General features: G+C 41.5%; 1 protein-coding gene across 1 annotated transcript; it reads right to left on the bottom strand.

Annotated features, from left to right (window-relative positions):
• Positions 1-17766: 17766 nt before the first annotated feature.
• Positions 17767-18707, bottom strand: LOC118899527 (olfactory receptor 56A1-like). The gene is given in 3 exon segments (XM_036861304.1): positions 17767-18148; positions 18150-18610; positions 18612-18707. Coding segments are annotated over 3 exon segments (939 nt in total).
• Between the last annotated feature and the right edge of the window lie 206 nt (positions 18708-18913).

Below are 18913 nucleotides of genomic sequence, written 5' to 3' on the forward strand. Positions count from 1 at the left end.
GTTCTCACAGAATTGTCAAACCCAGTGAAGGTGGTTCAAGGAACTGGACACAATAGGCCTAAGACAGGCTTGGGGTGAGTCTACATACAGATAAAGGAGACGAGGTGGGGGGGCAGGATTACTCAAAGAGCCAGATCTTAAAGGGCAGATTCAACTCTGCCATGAAGTTCCAACAGTATTAAAAAATGTCCTATTAGCACAGTCTTGGTTGGCTAGATTTAGTATTAATTAATGCATTTTAAATTAGTAGACTGTAGATGTTTTGTCAATTTAACTGAGAAAATCTGTTAAGAGTCACTTTGCTATTATAGTCTGACTATGGTCCAACTGTACTGGAAGCAGGTGTATTAAGAACAAGAGAAGGGGAAGGTGGGACCTACCACCTCACTCCCTGGTTTGCAGGTTTGTTGTGTTTGCATGAGAAATTTGCATGAGCAACACAGATTCTTTTGAGAAAAAAGATCTGAAACCATTGAACAGTATTCAGGAACAGAGCAAATTTAAATCAAGACCCAGTAGCAAGAGAGAGCAACAGGTTACCTGGGAATTAAATATCTAGAGGAAAAAGAAATCTATCCTGGTGACCAATGCTCAAAACAAAGACCTAAATATTGTTGAGGAAATAAAACTGTGTATTCCACATATCATAAAGTAGAGTTTGGGAGCCTCTTGGTACATAATCATCTGATATGCTTCAGATATATTCTAAGCATATGGGTGTTAACGATGGGAGCTGTGACCTCAGAGGCCTAGTGTGGGACATCAAGACTGGCAGTCAGGGAGTCTAAACAGCAGGGCATTACTGCCAGGAGTAAATAAATGCTTCATTGTTGACAACTCAACAGTGCCTCCTCGTGGCTATTAACCAGAATAGCAATACTGAAGTGATTCCAGTTAACTTTTGCTTGGTGTTTGAAAGGAAACTGACAACTTTCAAATCAGAAAACTCCTGGGATCTCCAATGCTAGGGGAAGGTCAGGGGATAGCTTAAAGAAGAAAATAGTGTACTTCATGATCATAAGGCACGTGGGGATTTTAATGATTAATTTAAAAAATAAAAGGTATATAACAGTTTATACTCTGATTTTCTTTTCTCCATTGACATTGAAGAGTCAATATCAAATCAATAACATGAGTCAAGTATTCATAAGGATAGAGTATATCTCAGTATTTTATAAGATGTTACATTAGCAATGTTTGACTAAGGACTATATATAATAGTAACATTTCTTCATTTCTTCATTTTTCAACAAAAAATTAGTTATCGAGTGCTTTATGTGTGATTAGCATGGTAGTGGTTAGCATAGGTAGTTACCAAGAAGTAAACTACTTTCAGAGAGATTATGTTCAAAATAGCGCATGAATTATCATTATTCCCAATCTTGCAGATTACGCAATTGAGCAAAAAGATAAATTACTAATGATCATTTAATTAATAGTGACCAGAGTCAAGAGTGAGACATTAGGCACATTTGCTACATAAATCTATTTTTCCTATTACATTTTCGAGGAGTGAGCTGCATAGTTAGACTTCAACTGGATAGTTTTGTCGTTTTCTGAAGTTTTTCAGGCTCCAGATTGTAAATAACAAAGGCAGAGCCCTACACAACCCAGCATATGTTGAATTAGTCAATGCAAGTAAAGTTAGTTTCTACCACAAAGATATCACAGTAACAATGTAATAAAAGTTTACTTCTCATCCACATACCATTCCAATGAATGTGGGCTTTGTTTCACATCAGCATTTAGAGACCCATGTTTCTTTCATTAGTTGGATCCTTCATGTTCCTGTTCCTTACAGACTGCCACTGTTTCTTCTGAATCTGTCAGGCAGGTGAAGGGAGAGAACATGCAAGATTTTGTAGGAGGTTGTAGGGACTCAGTCTGGGAGAGATTTACATCATTTTCTCTATCATTCCATTGGCCAGAAACTTCACATAAATCTAGGTGGAGAGACCAGGTGACTAAATATTTATTTCTTAAGAGAAATTATATGAGAGAGCCTCACATGTAAAACATACGTAACCTCTTCCCAAATGAGACTAAGCGAACCCTCATCTAGTCACTATATGTAGCATAGGGTCCAAGATCTCCAGGAGTGTGTGGTCATCTCCATCAGGTCCTGATGTGCTTTCTCTTGGACCAGTCATCTTCCTCCTACTACCACACGTTTAATGGTGGAGCAGAAACTGAATACCAGTGAAAAAGATTCCCAGTTGAAGTGAAACATGGAATACATTTAGCAAGAACTTGTCAGTGGTAATTCTGGAATACTTTGGGGGCAGGCTTTGCAATACTTTTATCTCCTGACAGTAGAATACGTTTCCTGACTAGGTCCTGCATATGACTCTGGGAGAATCTCTCCTGGCCATTGTTTTCTATGTCCCTTTTTCTGCATATGTGGGATTGTGCCTTCTTCAACGTCCCCCGCTGCCTTATATGAAGCAGACATTGGAGAATGTGACTTCTTTTGCAGATACTACATATGGAGACTGCGTCATGTCTGTAAAATATTAAAAATTGTTTTAATTTTTAATCAAAAGCTTTTTTAAAAGCCTAGCTCATCTTTCTTTGGCAACGAACCCTCTCGAAACTTAACAAGGATTTTCTTAGGTAAAATTTATTTTTTTTTCCTTTTTTGAATGTCTTTTTGCTTTCCCCATGCCGCTGCTTTTCTACATAATTGTGTCTACCTAAGGCTATCAGACTTTAGTAGGACAGCTATCCACATAATGTAGTCTCTTCTCAGGGCTGCTTTCTATGAGTCTTTGTTACTTAAAGGCATTCTAAATCTTTCTCTAAACCTTTGATTTCCCAAGTACTAGGAAAATTCTTCAAGGCTTTATATTTATGACCTTTATGTATTATGATTCATTTCTGCTTGAAAACCAACTAACTTTCTGCTAACCTCATTTATTTCTCATAATAACTTGTCAAGTGAAATCAACAATCGCAAACACACACTATTACTTTGAATTCTTTCAACCTTTTCCCTAGAATTGCCATTTAGTAGACATGTCAACTTGTTAGGTGATCTTTCTAGCACCGGATGTCAATTTTCTCATTGTCTGCAGCCTTAGTTAGAATAACCTTCCAGCTATCAAAAAATCAATTCCAATTTTTCAGTGGTTTAACACAAAACAATTTTATACTTTTTCATAACATCCAGTCCAATGCAATGTGGAAGGGGAAAGCTCTCTTCCTTGCAGTCATTCAGGGTCCTAGCCTCCTCCACTGTGTGGTTCCACCATTTTCCATGGGTTCACGTCTTCCAGTGGATTATCTGCAACTAGCCAGAGGAGGAGGAGAGAGTGCAGAGGGCATCAGGGAGGTTGTAAAAGCCATTCCTGGAAGAGGTGCATGCCATTCCCTTGGACAGGCTTAGTCTTATAGCCCCACGCAACTCCAGGTATGTCTGAAAATGTAAATTTATTTGTGTTTACGAGGAAAAAGAATTCTGTTTGGAAAAATTAGCCTCGACTCTATCATATGTATACATTGATTGTCAAGCTACAATCCAACTTGTGGAGTGAGAATGGTGAGAAGTGGTAGGAGAACTTCTGGAGGTTTCTGTGGTTCTCCTGGTCTCTCTGAGACACTGTCTGCCCTAGAGCCTGATCTACATCTTGTTTGCCTCTTACAGATGTTTTATTAAATAATTCACCGTCTTTTATTTTAGACTCATAAGAGAGAGGCAAAGGGACGCTTTTAGATCCCTTCCATGTTTTCCAGTCATCCCCCATCACCTGTGGTAGGAAGGAAGAGAAGGCAGTGGGTGGAACGTCGGTAAGCTGCATCTCAGGGATAGAAGTTCAATGGATGGGGTGCAGGGATTTGAATCCTTCCCCAGACCCAGTCCCCAGCCCAGGACCATCTAAATGTATTCCTGAGACCTGCCTTACCATTCTGCCATGGTGACATCAGGAGTCCCGTGTATGATTCAAACAAGCAATGATTTTCTACTCAGCCTTTGAGTTTATGCAGTTTGTTGTCTGTCAGGAGACACTGCTGTTGGGACATAATTGGGAAGAGAGACTAGAGGAGTCAATATTCTAGGGACGAACAGACCTTGATGGATTTCCTCAACAAAGGCACTGAATCTATTACATTTTCTTGGATGTTTATAATAGAATTAAGAACTGTGTCCTGCTTGAGAAATAGGCTGAGAGTTTCCTAAGACCTATGTTTACTCCTGTAAAAGTAAATATTGATTTGTCTGTAGATTGAGCCGAAAGGGGGATATTTATGGGTCCATGTGTCTTGCTTCCTCACGGCTGAGGTGAGAACAGTCTCCTTGACTCCCCAGGTACACTACTGACTTAAAAGGAGTCTGAGGAGTTCTGTACTACGTTTATCCAGCCAACTAGTATCAGCAAGAAGATATTTCTGAGACGTTTTTTTCCTGTTGTGGGAAAATACTACCTTGTTTAGTATCATCACTTCACTTTCCTTTTGCACCAAAGTCTTTTCTTCCTAGCCAGACGGATTGCTTAGTTCACCAAATAATAAACATGTTATAATGATCACTATGCCTCATTCTTCCTACTCTCCACTGAGTGACAGATTGATCAATATGCCATATACTCTTCAGAAAGAGCCTCCTGCCACTCACTTTCAGTGTAAAGAGACTTGGATTTTAAGTGTGGAAGCCAGGTTCAGTGTCCTGGCTGAGCTATTGCCAGCTGTTATTGACCCACCTTATTGACCCACCTCCTAGAGAAATGGAAATAAAAACAAAAGTAAACAAATGGGACCTAATGAAACTTAAAAGATTTTGCACAGCAAAGGAAAACATAAAGAAGATGAAAAGACAACCCTCAGAATGGGCGAAAATATTTGCAAATGAAGCAACTGACAAAGGATTAATCTCCAAAATTTACAAGCAGCTCATGCAGCTCAATATCAAAAAAACAACCCAATCCAAAAATGGGCAGAAGACCTAAATAAACATTTCTCCAAGGAAGATATACAGATTGCCAACAAACACATGAAAGAATGCTCAACACCATTAATCATTAGAGAAATGCAAATCAAAACTACAATGAGGTATCACCTCACACCAGTCAGAATGGCCATCATCAAAAAATCTACAAACAATAAATGCTGGAGAGGGTGTGGAGAAAAGGGAACCCTCTTGCACTGTTGGTGGGAATGTAAATTGATACAGTCACTATGGAGAACAGTATGGAGGGTCCTTAAAAAACTAAAAATAGAACTACCATACGACCCAGCAATCCCACTACTGGGCATATACCCTGAGAAAGCCATAATTCAAGAAAAGTCATGTACCAAAATGTTCATTGCAGCACTATTTACAATAGCCAGGACGTGGAAGCAACCTAAGTGTCCACTGACAGATTAATGGATAAAGGAGATGTGGCACATATATACAATGGAATATTACTCAGCCATAAAAAGGAATGAAACTGAGTTATTTGTAGTGAGGTGGATGGACCTAGAGTCTGTCATACAGAGTGAAGTAAGTCAGAAAGAGAAAAACAAATACTGTATGCTACCACATATATATGGAATCTAAAGAAAAGAAGAGGGGAAGGTTACCCTTGTAGGCGATGCTAAGAGAAGAAAGATCTGCCTAGGTGGATGTTCAGTAATGATTAATGATGTGGTTTTAGGGACTGGTAGACCCTAAGCTCTTTGGGGGAAGGAGGTAGGAGAGCAGAGTGTCAGGAGACAAGGTTTAAAGGCATACAGGAGCATATGCGGTCATACAAGGTCCACCTGGCAGTAAGCACTGCCATGTGCACTGCTGTGAGGAATCACAGAAATCTGACACAGGGAAATGATGTGCTATGGATGGGACAAAGGAGAATCACACAGCAGCCTTTTAGAGAGTTCTGAATAGGCCAAAGGAAAAGTGATCAAGATCTGAACATAGGCATGCAGGTGGAGAAGGATGTATATGAGGGGTGGGGAGGACACCTGGATTTAGCGTAAGAAAGGCAGCGGACACAGAGAGACTGGAGTCAAGAATATCACCAAGAGTCTTTTAAATGACACAGGGAAGAAATGTCCCTTTCAGACCTCCTATAACACTGATATATTGTAGCAGTATACTTTCAACTCTGTCTTATAGTCCCTTTTAAGTTCCTTATAGCGGGGACCATTTTTTCTCTATATACATACTCTCCTCAATGAAATCATTGGCCATCTGGGGCATTGCTTTGATCTTCAATACTGCAATTCCATTAGTTTATACTCACAGACTGATATTTACAAAGGGATGGTTGCAGTAGTTCTTTGTTCCAAGCGCTAATGAACAAAACATGATCTCTGACCATGAGATACTGAGAATCTGGAAAGGTCAGACAAGTCTTAAATTACCAAAATTATAACAGAAGATCCAAGCCTAGCTATGATTGCCTAGAAACAGGAGTGATCATCTTGGCTCATAGATGGATTTAGACAAGAGCAGAAAGGAAGATCCTGACCCAGCCAGGCACACAGCCTTGGCCTCCTAGCCATGATATGGGTGGGGGGCTTTGAACCTGCAGTTGCTCAGGGCCCACAAAACTTGTATGGCCCCAGGATCTAAGCATCTTGGCAGGTCGACATCTACACCAGGCCCTATGGAAAGAGTTCCATCTCCTTTCCATTCCAGGCTCCTGGACTCACCTCCTCTCCTCATTGTCTCCTTCCTCACAATTTTCCTGGCCCCAGCTTGAGACTTACAAGCTTCAGAAGTTCGCACTGCTGCTGTTTTTGGCTGTTGAAAAAAAGCGCCTTAACTGGCCCCTCCAAAGGCTCTAAAGACTGATTTTATAGACTCTGGCTCCACTATGCCCCTCCATCTCCATTGCTCACAGAGATTGGTGCCCTTGTTAGACACCTGGACCCTGAGGCCCTATGGTCTATTTCCCAGGAGAGAATATTATAAAAGGCTTAATTCAGCATCGTGAACAGAGTGAAGACAGAGAGATCAGAGGCTCTTGGGGAGTCTAAATAAAGAGAAAGAAACCCCAAGAAAAGAAGGGTAAGAAAACTGAGTGATGAGAATCTTCTCAGGAAAAACTTCTATGGATGTACCTGTGGAGAAGGAAATGAATAAATTATCCTAAGAACTATAAGTCTGAGGAGGGAAGTGACCAGAGGAACATCCCCAGCAATCAAAGGATCAGGGACCTCAAAGGAGCATGGACCACAGACAACTGTGGGGGCCAGGAAGCACTTTCCATGTGGTCCCATCTCATGCAATGGGAGGATCAGTGGTCTGGACCCAAGCAAATACCTGGTAGTGACCCTGTTTACACAGTGGTCTCCTGTCCAGGGTTTTACCTTCATGGCTGTTCTTTGTCTAACTGTCACCTAAGCGTGGTTGTAGGAAATTCTACTGTTAACAATACATGTCTTATACAGAGCAACACTTAGCATTGCTTTCTTGGGAAAACAAATGGGATTGTCACTAGTATAGCCACCACTCTGAATTGAAGAAAATAGGACCTAAAAAATTAGCCTTTCCTGTGAAGGTCTTTAAATGCTTCTTAGGATAGGGACACTCAGGCTAAATGGAGGATCTTTGGAGCTTTGTGCACAGGAATCACGGAGAGCGGAGAGCAGGTGGAGTCGGGTTCTACAGCTCACACTTTCCTACCCACAACTGCTGGAGAAGGAGATATCGGGGCAGAAAAAAGGAGCAGAGAAAAAGAAGGAAGGAAGGAAGAAAAAAGGGAAGGGAGAGAGGGAAAGAAGAAGACTGGAGATAAATAAGGAAAAAGAACAAATCTATTGAATGATTGTAGTTAATGTTGTGTACAAATGAATTTAAAAATCACACAGTTAAAAAATTGCTCTTGGGCTTCCCTGGTGGCGCAGTGGTTAAGAATCTGCCTGCCAATGCAGGGGACACGGGTTCGAGCCCTGGTCCGGGAAGATCCCACATGCCGCAGAGCAACTAAGCCCATGCGCCCCAACTACTGAGCCTGCCCTCTGGGGCCCGCGAGCCACAACTACTGAGCCCACGTGCCACAACTAATGAAGCCCGCACGCCTAGAGCCTGTGCTCCGCAACAGGAGAAGCCACCACAATGAGAGGCCTGCGCACTGCAGGGAAGAGTGGCCCCCGCTCGCCGCAACTAGAAAAAAGAAAGCCCGTGTGCAGCAACAAAGACCCAACGCAGCCAAAAATAACTAAATTAAAAAAAAAAAAATTGCTCTTGTCCATGTTTGTGAGAAATTGAAACTAAAATATGGAGGGTTTAAATAATCTGCCTAATTCACATAGCTAGCAACAGCCTAGCCAGGATACTAAATGTGACTTCCAAATATTAAAATCCAAGTCTCTTTAGCAAAAAGTGAGTGTCAGGAGGCTCTTTCTCGAAGAGTATATGGCATATTGATCAATCCGTCACTCAGTGGAGAGTAGGAAGAATGAGGCATGGCGATCATTATCACATGTTTACTATTTGGTGAACTAAGCAATCCGTCTAGCTAGGAAGAAAAGACTTTGGTGCAAAAGGAAAGTGAAGTGATGATACTAAGCAAGGTAGTATTTTCCCACAACAGGAAAAAAACATCTCAGAAATATCTTCTTGCTGATACTAGTTGGCTGGATAAACATGGTACAGAACTCCTCAGACTCCTTTTAAGTCAGTAGTGTACCTGGGGAGTCAAGGAGACTGCTCTCACCTCAGCCGTGAGGAAGCAAGACACATGGACCCATAAATATCCCCCTTTCGGCTCAGTCTACAGACAGATCAATATTTACTTTTACAGGAGTAAGCACAGGTCTTAGGAAACTCTCAGCCTATTTCTCAAGCAGGACACAGTTCTTAATTCTATTATAAACATCCAAGAAAATGTAATAGATTCAGTGCCTTTGTTGAGGAAATCCATCAAGGTCTGTTCGTCCCTAGAATATTGACTCCTCTAGTCTCTCTTCCCAATTATGTCCCAACAGCAGTGTCTCCTGACAGACAACAAACTGCATAAACTCAAAGGCTGAGTAGAAAATCATTGCTTGTTTGAATCATACACGGGACTCCTGATGTCACCATGGCAGAATGGCAAGGCAGGTCTCAGGAATACATTTAGATGGTCCTGGGCTGGGAACTGGGTCTGGGGAAGGATTCAAATCCCTGCACCCCATCCATTGAACTTCTATCCCTGAGATGCAGCTTACCGACGTTCCACCCACTGCCTTCTCTTCCTTCCTACCACAGGTGATGGGGGATGACTGGAAAACATGGAAGGGATCTAAAAGCGTCCCTTTGCCTCTCTCTTATGAGTCTAAAATAAAAGACGGTGAATTATTTAATAAAACATCTGTAAGAGGCAAACAAGATGTAGATCAGGCTCTAGGGCAGACAGTGTCTCAGAGAGACCAGGAGAATCACAGAAACCTCCAGAAGTTCTCCTACCACTTCTTACCATTCTCACTCCACAAATTGGATTTTAGCTTGATAATCAATGTATATAAATGACAGAGACAAGTCTAGTTTTTCCAAACAGAGTTTGGAAAAACTCTAACACAATAAATTTACACAAGTAAATTTTCCTCCTCCTAAACACAGAGAAATTTACATTTTCCAGGCAAACCTGCAGTTGTGTGGGGCTATAAGACTAAGCCTGTCCAAGGGAATGGCATGCACCTCTTCCAGGAATGGCTTTACAACCTCCCTGATGCCCTCTGCGCTCTATCCTCTTCTTCTGGCTAGTTGCAGATAATCCACTGGAAGACAAGAACCCATGGAAAATGGTGGAACCACACACTGGAGGAGGCTTGGACCCTGAATGACTGCATGGAAGAGAGCTTTCCCTTTCTATGTGCATTGGGCTGGATGTCATCAAAAAATAAAATTGTATTGTGTTAAACCACTGACAACTTGGAATTGTTTGCTTTGACAGCTGCCAAGTTATCCTGAATAAGGCTGAAGACAACGAGAGAATTGGCATCCAATGCTAGAAAGATCACATAACAAGGAAAGCTGACATGTCTACGAAATGGTAATTCTAGGGGAAATGGTTGGAAGAATTCAGAATAACAGTGTGTGTTTGCAGTTGTTGATTTCATTTGACAAGTTATTATGAGAAACAGATGAGCTTAGCAGAAAGTTAAGCTGGTTTTCAAGCAGAAATTAATCATAATAGAGAAAGTCCATAAATATACAGTCTTGCTTGGGATATCAAAGGTTAAGAGAAAGATTTAGAATGTCTTTAAGTAGCAAAGACTCATGGTAACCGGCCCTGAGAAGAGACTAGATTATGCGGATAGCTATCCTACTCAAGACTGATAGCCTTAAATAGACACCATTATGTAGAAAAGGAGTGGCACGGGGAAAGGGGAAAGACAATAAAGAAAAGAAAGTAAAATGTTAAATTATGCCTAAGAAAATTCCTCGGGTGTGCGCTTTGTGTGGGTGTCAGTCTATGGATAGTGATGTTATTGGCTAGAAATGCCTGGGGGCACTCATGTGGGCTCCTCCTCCTTGCAGGGAGCTCCCACAGACATTTTCCCACCCAGAGCCAATGCTGAGGCTGGACCAGCCCTCAGAGTTCTTATTATGATTACAAGACGACCTCAGCCACAACCATTAGAAAACTTTGGAGAAACAAGGTTTATTATTCACAAGTCCTGTAGGGTAAACAGCATACCTGAGCCACACAACAAGGTCAGGGGTACAGAAGTGGGAGGGAGAATGGACCTGAGGTTCTGCCTTTACTGGGGTCAAGGGTGAGGTCCCCAGATTTTCACAGTTTCACTCTTTATTGGTGAATTTAAAACATAAGAGCAGGAATTAAAGTGCAAGAAGGGAAAACCAGGGGCATTCAAAAGGTCATTCATCTACTGAACCAGAGCTTTCTAAAAAGGGGAAGTTCACGGACCGGGTATCCTGATTCTTTACCTAGTTGTGTCATTGGTAATGTGTTTATTAGAGATGAATGTCTTTATTTTTTAATTAATTTTTATTGGAGTATAGTTGATTTACAATGTTGTGTTAGTTTCTGCTGTACAGCAAAGTGAATCAGTTATCCACATACATATATCCACTTTTTTTTCAGATTCGTTTCCCATGTAGGTCATTACAGAGTATTGAGAAGAGTTCCCTGTGGTATACAGTAGGTCCTTATTTGTTATCTATTTTATATATAGTAGTGTGCACATGTCAATCGCAATCTCCCAATTTATTCCTCCCCCCCTTTCCCCCTTGGTAACCATAAGTTTGTTTTCTAAATCTGTGACTCTATTTCTGTTTTGAAAATAAGTTCATTTGTACCATTTTTTGATTCTACATATAAGCAATATCATATGATATTTGTCTTTCTCTGTCTGACTTACTTCACTCAATATGACAATCTCTAGGTCAATATGGCTGCAAATGGCATTATTTTGTTCTTTTTTATGGCTGAGTAATATTCCATTATATATATGTACCACATTTCTTTATCCATTCACCCATCGATGGACATTTAGGTGGCTTCCATGTCCTGGCTATTGTAAATAGTGCTGCAATGAACACTGGGGTGCATGTACCTTTTCAAATTATGGTTTTCTCCAAATATATGCCCAGTAGTGGGATTGCTGGGTTGTATGGTAGTTCTATTTGTAGTTTTTTAAGGAACCTCCATACTGTTCTCCACAGTGGCTGTATCAATTTACATTCCCACCAACAATGGAGGAGGGTCCCCTTTTCTCCACACCCTCTCCAGCATTTATTGTTTGTAAATTTTTTGATGATGGCCATTCTGACGACTGTGAGGTGATACCTCATTGTAGTTTTGATTTGCAGGAGATGAATGTCTTTAAAGTGGATGCTTCAGCAATCAAAAGCTTAACGTTAGGCACTTACATTACAATCAAAAAAGCTAATTGTCGGGTGCTTACACTACACTGTGATTCTAGCACGTGGAATTGACCTAATACTAATATATCAGAAACCTGTTAGGTATTTGAGGGGTTTCATTGCCAAAGAAACATGAGCTTGGCTTTTAAAGAAAGCTTTTGGTAAAGAATTAAAATAGTTATTGATTCTAATATTTTATAAGCAGGAAACAGGCTGCAAATATGGTACCTGCAAAAGAAGTCACATGCTCCAATGCCTGCTTCATTTAATGTCATTGGGGACATTGAAGAAGGCACAACCGCCTAAAAGCAGAACAAGGGGATATAGAAAACAATGGCCAGGAGACATTGTCCCAGAGAACATAACCAGTGTCTAGTCAGGGATCTTCCCCAACTGTCAGGAGATTAAAATGTTGCGATGCCTGCCCCCAAAGTATTCCAGCATTACTATTGAAAAGTTCCTGCTAAATGTATTCTGTGCTTCACTTTCAACTGGGAATCTTAATGGCTGGTACCCAGTTTCTGCTCCACCATTAAATATGTAGTGGGAGAAGGAGGATGATTGGTCCAAGAGGAACCACATCAGGATGGAGATGACCACACACTCCTGGAGATCTTGGACTCTGTGCTGTATACAGTGACTAGATGAGAGTTTGGGTAGTCTCACTTGGGAAGAGGTTACAATCGTTTTACATGTGAGAGTCTCTCTTACGTCATTTCTCTTAAGAAATAAATATTTAGTCACCTGGCCTCTCCTCTAGGCAGCTAGATTTATGTGAGGATTCTGGTCAATGGAATGATAGAGAAAATGATGTAAATCTCTCCCAGATTGGCCCCAGAAACATCCCGCAAGATCCTGCACTTTCTCTCCCTTCGCTGTGTGACAGCCAGATTCAAAAGGACCTGTGGAGGTCTCGAAGGGTAATGTGGAATACCCACATGTGATAGAAGCATGGGTCCCTAAATGTTGACATGAAGCAAAGCCCCCATGCATTGAAATCAGGATGTGGATGAGAAGTAAACTTATACTGTGCTAAGTTCCTGTGGTATCTTTATTGTAGTAACTAACTTTACGTGTATGTACTAATTCAATATATGACGGGTTTTGATGTGCACTGCCTTTGCTATCTATAATCTGGAACATGAAAAAGTTCAGAAAACTACAAATCTATCTAATTGAAGTCAAAAAGTGTAGCTCAATCCCTAGACAATATAATAGGAAAAGTAGATTTAGTAGCAAATATGCCTAATTTATCTCTCTTCATCCTTGTCCCTGTTAGTTGAATGACCATTAGAATTTTATCTTTTTACTCAGTTGCCTAGCCTGCAAAATTGGGAATAATGATAATTCATGGGCTATTTTGACCATAATCTCTCTGAAAGTAGTTTACCTCTTGGTAACATCTATGCTAATCACTACTGTGCTAATCACACGTAAAGCACTCAATAACTAAATTTTGGTTGCGCAGATGAAGAAATAAATAAATGTTGTTATTACCTACAGTCCTTAGCAAAATACTGCTAATATAACATCTTATTAAATATAATAATACAATATACCCTTATGAATACCTGATTCACACGATTGATTTGACATTGTTTTTAAATGTCACTGAAAAAAAGGAAACCAGAAAAAATAAGAAAAAAGGAAACCAGAGAATAAATTATATCCCTTTTATTTTTTAAATTAATCATTCAGCTCCCCACATTCTTATGAGCAGGAAGTACAGTATTTTCTTCTTGAAGCTACTCACTACCACTCCCCCTGAGTGTTGGAACGCCAGTTTTTCAGAGTTGTCAGTCCCCTTTCAGAAACAAGCAGAGGTTGAGAACTAAAGTATTGCTATTCCTACTTATAGCCACAGGGCGGCACTATTGACATGTCAGCAACGAAGCGTTTCTCTACTCTGCAGTAATGCCATCCTGTTTAGGCTCCCTGGCTGCACAGCCTTGAGGTTCCACAGTCCGCCTCTGAGGTCACAGCTCTCATCCTTAACACCCGTACGCTTAGAATATATCCCGAAGCACAGTAGAGTATCAGATGACTATGTACTAAGAGGCCCCCAAACTCCACTGTGGAAAACGTAGTTTTGTTCCCTCAGCAATATTTCGGTCTTTGTTTTGGGCATTGGTCACCAGCATAGACTCCCTTTTTCCTCCAGATAATTTAATTCCAGGGAACTTGTTGCTCTCTCTTGCCACTGCGTCTTGATTTAAATCTGCTCTGATCCTGAATAGCAGTGTTCAGTGGTATCAGATCTTCTTTCTCAAAACGCTCTCTGTTCCTCATGCAAATGTGACTAACCTGCAAACCGGGGAGTAAAGTAAGTGGCCTTGGTAGGTCACTTCTCCCCCCTTCTCATGTTCTTAGTGCACCCCTTCCAGGACAGTTGGACCACAGTCAGCCTGTTGTAGCACCGTGATTCTTCACAGATCTCAGTTAAACTGAAAAAACATCTGTATCCCACCATTTTATTTATTTTATTTTATTTTTCAGATTTATTGAGATATGATTGACCTACAGCACTTAAAAGTTTAAGTTATACATATGTTGTGAAATGACTGCCACAAGAGTTTCGTTAATATCCAACATCTTATATAGGTACCAAAAAGAAGAAAAAGAAAAATGCTTTTTTCCTGTGATGAGAACTTTTAGGATCTACTCTCTTAGCAACTTTCAAATATATCTCACAGCAGCGTTAACTATAGTCATCATGCTGGACATTGCATCTTTGATACTTATTTATAACTGGAAGTTTGTATATTTATACCCCACCAACTTAAACTGCCTTCAGTTTATGCTACTTCATTCTATCCACTCAAGACAGTGTTCAAAGATCTCTACTAAGTATATTTTTTAATGCTATGGGAACTTCACAGCAGAGTTGTGTCTGACCTTCAAGGCTGGGCTCTTTGAGTTATCCTGTTCCTCCATCCTCTTTATCTACATGTAGATTCACCCCAAAGCCTATCTTAGGACCACTGTGTCCCGTTCCTTGAACCACCTGCCCTGGGCTTGACAATTCTGTGAGAACCTGTGGTCCTCTTAACTTCTCTCCTTAGAACCAGAGCAGAGAGCCACCCTTATGTAGATGGCATATCTGTTTGTGCCCTGCTTCTATGAAACTAGAGATGCACTGTAGACACTGTCAACTCTTGACTTAGTCACTTCAGTCTCGTAAGTAAGGGGATGTTCACTGAGCCCCTGGATGTGCAAGAATTGTGCTAGTTACTGTGAGGAATGACAACTGGTGTGTTGGTCCCTACATCCTTACAAATCCGTACAACAAGTTGGTAGTATCTATCCCCGTGTGCTCCCAGTTTGAGTCAAGCTTCTCATGATTATGTCAGCTGTTTGCATTGATCTAGAGAAGCCTAGCTGAGGAATTAAGACCTGAATTTTGTCCAACTAACAGACTCTTATTTGAGTTCCTTCTGGGTTTGCAGCTGGCAAAGCATAACAAAGGTAGAGAAAGCACTCCTACAGGCCAACAGAGTAGACCAGATGTTTGAAAATATTCCTTGACGATACGTACCATATTCCTATGAATTATATTCTTTCTGTTAGATCATTTTTTTAAAACTCATTTTTATAATTATCCACAGAAGGCTCTCATGAAAATTAAACGTTATCATGCACAAACACTGGTATATTGCAAGTGTTCAAAATATTTGAGCTTTTCATTTCATGATTATTACTATAATTATTATCAATATATAAGGACATTGAGATTATTAGTATCATTAGGCAAGTGGTGTTGAAGTTGGCCCTTCTGTCCTCTGAGGGACAGTAGGAGATGGTGGTGCATAAAATTCTTCCAGCAACCGTGAGATGGAGAGAATTCCTATTAAAGATTTCCTTTTCAAAAAAATGATAAATACTGAATCATACCTGTGGCTCTGCCTTGAGTAAATGAGAAGCATGTCTGAGGGCATTAAGAGCCCCTTCTTGTAGGGAAATGGATGTCATTTTTCTTTCCCGCTGTTATTGAGTGTGGCTTTAGGAGAATCTGCCCCTGGAACCCACATCAGCATTGAGTTGCAGTTGCTTTAAACCCCACAGGGTGGGGCAGTTGATCTCCATTCCTGTTGCCGGCTTAATGCCAAATTCCTTCCTAACTATGAAAGCTGCCCCTATAGCATTATGTCACATCTCTTTTTTTGTCTGAACTGGAGGACTTGATTCTGTCTCTGTCTCACTGGGAGGCATGCTGTACTGCAGGGTTCTGCTATAGCTGTCCTTCATGTGGTACTAAGTTTTCAGACTCAAGCAATTGGAGCTGTGCCAATAATTAACTCTTGTCTCTCAGCCCTAGACCCTCCCATCCAAACATCTTGTGATGCTGGGGCTTAGACTATAGGACCCTTGGTCAGCCGGCTCCCTCTTAGTTTCCACCTACAGAGAGCAACAGAGAAAGACTGGAAGGTTGAAGCAGGGGAGGGGATATTTGGTCCCTCCTGTCTCTTCCTCTTGTCGGATTCCCTCAGCAATGACTCTTCCTCCTGGCAGTGGAATTGGTTTTAGCCTCCAGGATTGGTTGGTTGGTTGGTTGGTTGGGTTTTGGATTTTGTTTGGGTTTACGTTTTGTTTGGGTTTTAGAACTCCCAGGATCAAATCAGCCTCACTGAACTCCCTAAGAGATACCAGCAGCAGGATAGAGTCCTTCCTCAGGGGTCTCAGTCCAGGCTGTAAGGGCACATTCTTGGATTTCCTGTGACGCTAGTAGCATTCAGAGGCAGCACCCCTCCTCAGAGTTGTGAAAGTAGTTCAACGAGCCCCCCGCCAACCTGCTGTCTCCTAATGACACAATGCTTCCCAAGTATAAGGTTCTATTTTTTTTTAAATGACCAGTGTTTTTTGTTCTTTTTTGTGGCCACACCACGCAGCATGTGGGATCTTAGTTCCCCGACCAGGGATCAAACCTGTGACCCCTGCAGTGGAAGTGCAGAGTCCTAACCACTGGACCACCAAGGAATTCCAAGTATAAGGTTCTTCCTGCAGGTACTATCTCTGTGTTACCTCAGCATCCCCCCCCTTTTTTTTTTTTTTTTTTTTTGGTTTTCAAGTCTCCAATACTTATTTAATCAAGTGCTTACCTTAAATTCTCTAAAAATACCAGCGGGATTTATTTTCTCCTGACTGGACCCACTGTTAGTTACCCAGAAACCTGACACTGTGCTGTGTCTTCCCATCTTCAACTAGAGCTCTTGGGAAGAGTCAACAAATAAGACTTGACTTTCAGCTCACTGCATGTACAGCTTAAACACGTGGAGAAGTGGTCAACCCACTGACCTGATTTCCCAATTTTTACCCCGTTGGTATCCCCCCTCCATACCCCTCTCTCAACATGTATCCTCATTCTCTAGACTCCCTGAAGGTTGTGAGGCTGTGTAGGACATAGTAGGAGGCTGGCATTGCTTTATATTATTATGAGTGCTCTTTCCCTGTGGTCCTGCAGATGCTTTGTCAGACAGGACTCTGCCTTCTCTGAGAACCCCCTGGCTCGCAAAGTAGTAGGTACAGGCAGGAAATACCTGTGGACATCCAGAAGGACAAAACACAGGCGAAGGAGAGTAGGGTAGAGGCCTGGTCTCCAGCTTCAATTGCACAAGAAGGGGCATTTCTCTAGAAAGACACCAGGCTGTAGAGCCTAGATTTTAATCTCTGCTCTATCACTTCCCAGATATATGATCTCCAGCAGTTTGTTCTCTTAAAATTATATTTTTTCTGCTATGTAAAATGGAAGTAATAGTACCTACAAGAATGTTGTGAAGATTAAATTACTTCACTATAATTGCCCAGGCTCAAAGCAGTTACTCAAGAAAAATGAGTTTCTTCCTCTTGCCTACCCCATCCTGAAACAGGTAAGAATAAAGGAAGAAACCTGGGTCAGGCTTTTCTCTAGCTCATGTCTGGGCAAAATCACTGAGAAGGAAGGGGAGAGAGAATTAGAAATCTATTTTACATATTCACATCCCTCTCTGCAGCAATTTCTGAATTCCTTGTTTTATCTCTTTGGTTTGAACCCCATATACAATAGTGTTCAAGGAAAGGGATATGAGGTGGTGAAGAACATTGAGCAGGATCAGGATGTCCATGGGGACGCTCTTTCTGGCCACATTTGTCAACACCACAACCCGCAGGATGGTGCTGAAGAAGAGGATGAGGATGAAGTGGGAGCCACACGCGCTCAGAGCCTTGACTGCATCCCCCTCAGCCTTGAACTTGAGCACAGCTCTTAGGATGAAGATGTAGGAGATGAAGATGAGGATGAAATCTGAGCCTAGTAAGGTCCAACCAGCTACAGATTGGTAGATTCTGTTCAGGGTGAAATTCTCACAGGAGAGCTGGACACAGGTTGGCACAGATGCAGTTCTCAATGACATTTTTCCCACAGTAGAGGAGCTGGGCAGAGAGAATGGGAATGGGTACAGTGAGAAGGGCATTTCGTATGACAACGAAGACACTAGCCTTGGCCACAAAGCGGTTAGTGATGATGGATGGGCACCTCAGTGGATGGCAGATGGCCATGTAGCAGTCATAGGCTATGACCATGAATGTGCAGGACTCCATGGCGAGGAAACTATTCATGATGAACATCTGGAGGAAACAGGCAGAGAAGCTGATGGACCTGAGGTCAAACCAGAAGATGGCCAGGACCTTGGGGATGACAATGAGACAGAGTACCATATCCAGGAGGGAGAGGAGGCTGAACAGGTAGTTCATGGGCTCCTGCAGAGAGGCCTCCAGCTGGATGGTGATCAGAAGAGTGGCGCTGGCCCCCATGGCCAGAAGGAAGAGGAGGCTGAGGGGGTAGGGACAGCCAGTGCTGCCAACTCTGATAGTTAGGGAAGCAGATGAGGAGGAATTCAGAGACTGGAGCAGTGGAGTAGTTGCTGGGTGATGCCATCCAATGAATCTCGAGCTGAGAAGTCTTTTCTTGACTATTTTCTTGGGCAGATACAAGAGGTAATTTTGTTTAATTGACTTCAAGAGTAACAATAGGTAGTAACCTTACAATATTAAAAATGTGCAACAAATTAATTCAGTATGGTACCAGTGTAAGAAAAGCAAAACAATAGTATAACATAGAAGTTGCTTTCTCAATGAAAATTT

The sequence above is a fragment of the Balaenoptera musculus genome, chromosome 8 (genome assembly GCF_009873245.2).
Source record: "Balaenoptera musculus isolate JJ_BM4_2016_0621 chromosome 8, mBalMus1.pri.v3, whole genome shotgun sequence".
NCBI lineage: Eukaryota > Metazoa > Chordata > Mammalia > Artiodactyla > Balaenopteridae > Balaenoptera > Balaenoptera musculus.